Raw genomic sequence first — 1664 nt, forward strand, 5'->3', positions numbered from 1 at the left:
TTTTCTTCCTTTATGTTTCTCTCTCTCTCTCTCTCTCTCTCTCTCTCTCTCTCTCTCTCTTCTTCTTCTTCTTCTTCTTCTCTGAAATCAATAAAGATATATTTTTTAAAAAGAAAAGAAAGAAAGAAAGAAAGAAAGGAAGGAAGGAAGGAAGGAAGGAAGGAAGGAAGGAAGGAAGGAAGGAAGGAAGAAAGAAGAAAGAAAATGACTTTTTGGCATATAGTAGCAATTCAATCATTTTGTTCTCCTTAATTTATCCAAGTCATTTGGGACCCTGGCCAGAAGATGAAGGATGTTGGTGTACTTTTCTCCTCCTTTCTTGTATTGTTCTCCTTTCTTTTCTTTTCAGGCCCTGTCTAAGAGGAGACACCCAAGCCTTTGTCCTAAACCTGTGCTCCGCCCATAATCCTGTTTCTGTCTGCTGGCTGCAGCCATTCTCAACCATTCCAGGGCAGCTGTCGACTGTTCACTGTCTGGCAGGGCCGTGATTCCTGTTGGGACCAGCAGCAGCAAGCTGACTGGAGAACCTCTCCCATTCCCACCCCTCAGCACTGCTGTGGCAGCCACACATGGGCCGGTGGCGGCCAGCAGCACCTTGCTCTCATTGGTGTAAGTGCTCCTCCCAAGGAAAACCCAGCACCCTGTTCCTCTTCTCATTATTTCCCCCAAATCCTCAGTGATCATAACAGCAGTTACAGATTGCGGCATTCATTTTACACTTAATATATGCTGTATAGTCTTCTTGTTAAATGTTTTTTTTAATCTTTATTGTTGAAACTATTACACATGTCTGCTTTAGTTATTAAATCTTTTTATATCCTTGTACTGTATCCCCAACTGAACTATAAGCCCTCAGGGCACAGACCATCTTATACTACTTTAAAGGAAAGAATACATAAACACTCACATTTGGATACGTACTCATCAAGAGAACAAAAACACTTCTTTTATACTTTCTATTTTTAGGATCTGATACATAGTAGATATCCTGTTAATAATTTTATTGCTTATAATGATAATGATATAATCCAGGTTAACAGTTTCGATTTTCACCTGTTCTGAGTTACAAATTATCAAAATGTGTAATTTTGAAAGTGTCTCCTCCCCCCTCCCGCCCCCAATAATTGAACTTAGGAGTGGGCTATTTCCTGTGGTTGTGAAATATATATTAAAGTGAACATAGTTTACCTTGTTGTGATGGGACTATTTGTAATACAAACCTAGTGAGTGTTTATTAAATGACTCTTTTCTTATTACATTTTTGCTGATCTTTGATGTCCAAACTGGCTTATAAACCATTTGGTATCATCAACTATAAGAAAGGTTTGTATGTGTTTTTATTGTCAATATTAAGATGTCTCCCGCTCCCCCATTTTCCCTCTTTTTGCCCCTCTCCATCCAACCCCTGCCCCAGTCCAGGCCTTCCCCACCCTGTTGTCTGTGTCCATGGGCTATGCATACGATTTATGGTTAATCTCTTCTTCAAAAAGATTTTTTAATAGAGGGATTTGGTGACTTATACTCAGATATTTCAGCTTTATCTTATTTCTTACCAGACTTCTTACTTTTAAAGCTTATTTATGAATAAATTCATTTGTAAAGAGAAGAGCCATCAATATTTTTTAAATAATTACTATAGGCTTTATGTGATTGGACTTGATTAG

The 1664-nt window shown here is 38.4% G+C and overlaps 1 protein-coding gene across 1 annotated transcript in view; it reads left to right on the forward strand.

The window, feature by feature from the left end:
- PDSS2 (prenyl (decaprenyl) diphosphate synthase, subunit 2) overlaps positions 1–1375 on the forward strand; it is a 91768-nt gene extending 90393 nt beyond the window's left edge. Inside the window, exon 3 of the mRNA XM_006777208.2 lies at positions 350–1375. Coding sequence (XP_006777271.1) covers positions 350–488 — 139 coding nt within the window. The 3' untranslated portion in view covers positions 489–1375. The remainder of the gene's footprint in view (positions 1–349) is intronic.
- Positions 1376–1664: the final 289 nt, after the last annotated feature.

The sequence above is a fragment of the Myotis davidii genome, unplaced genomic scaffold (genome assembly GCF_000327345.1).
Source record: "Myotis davidii unplaced genomic scaffold, ASM32734v1 scaffold68, whole genome shotgun sequence".
NCBI classification, from domain to species: domain Eukaryota; kingdom Metazoa; phylum Chordata; class Mammalia; order Chiroptera; family Vespertilionidae; genus Myotis; species Myotis davidii.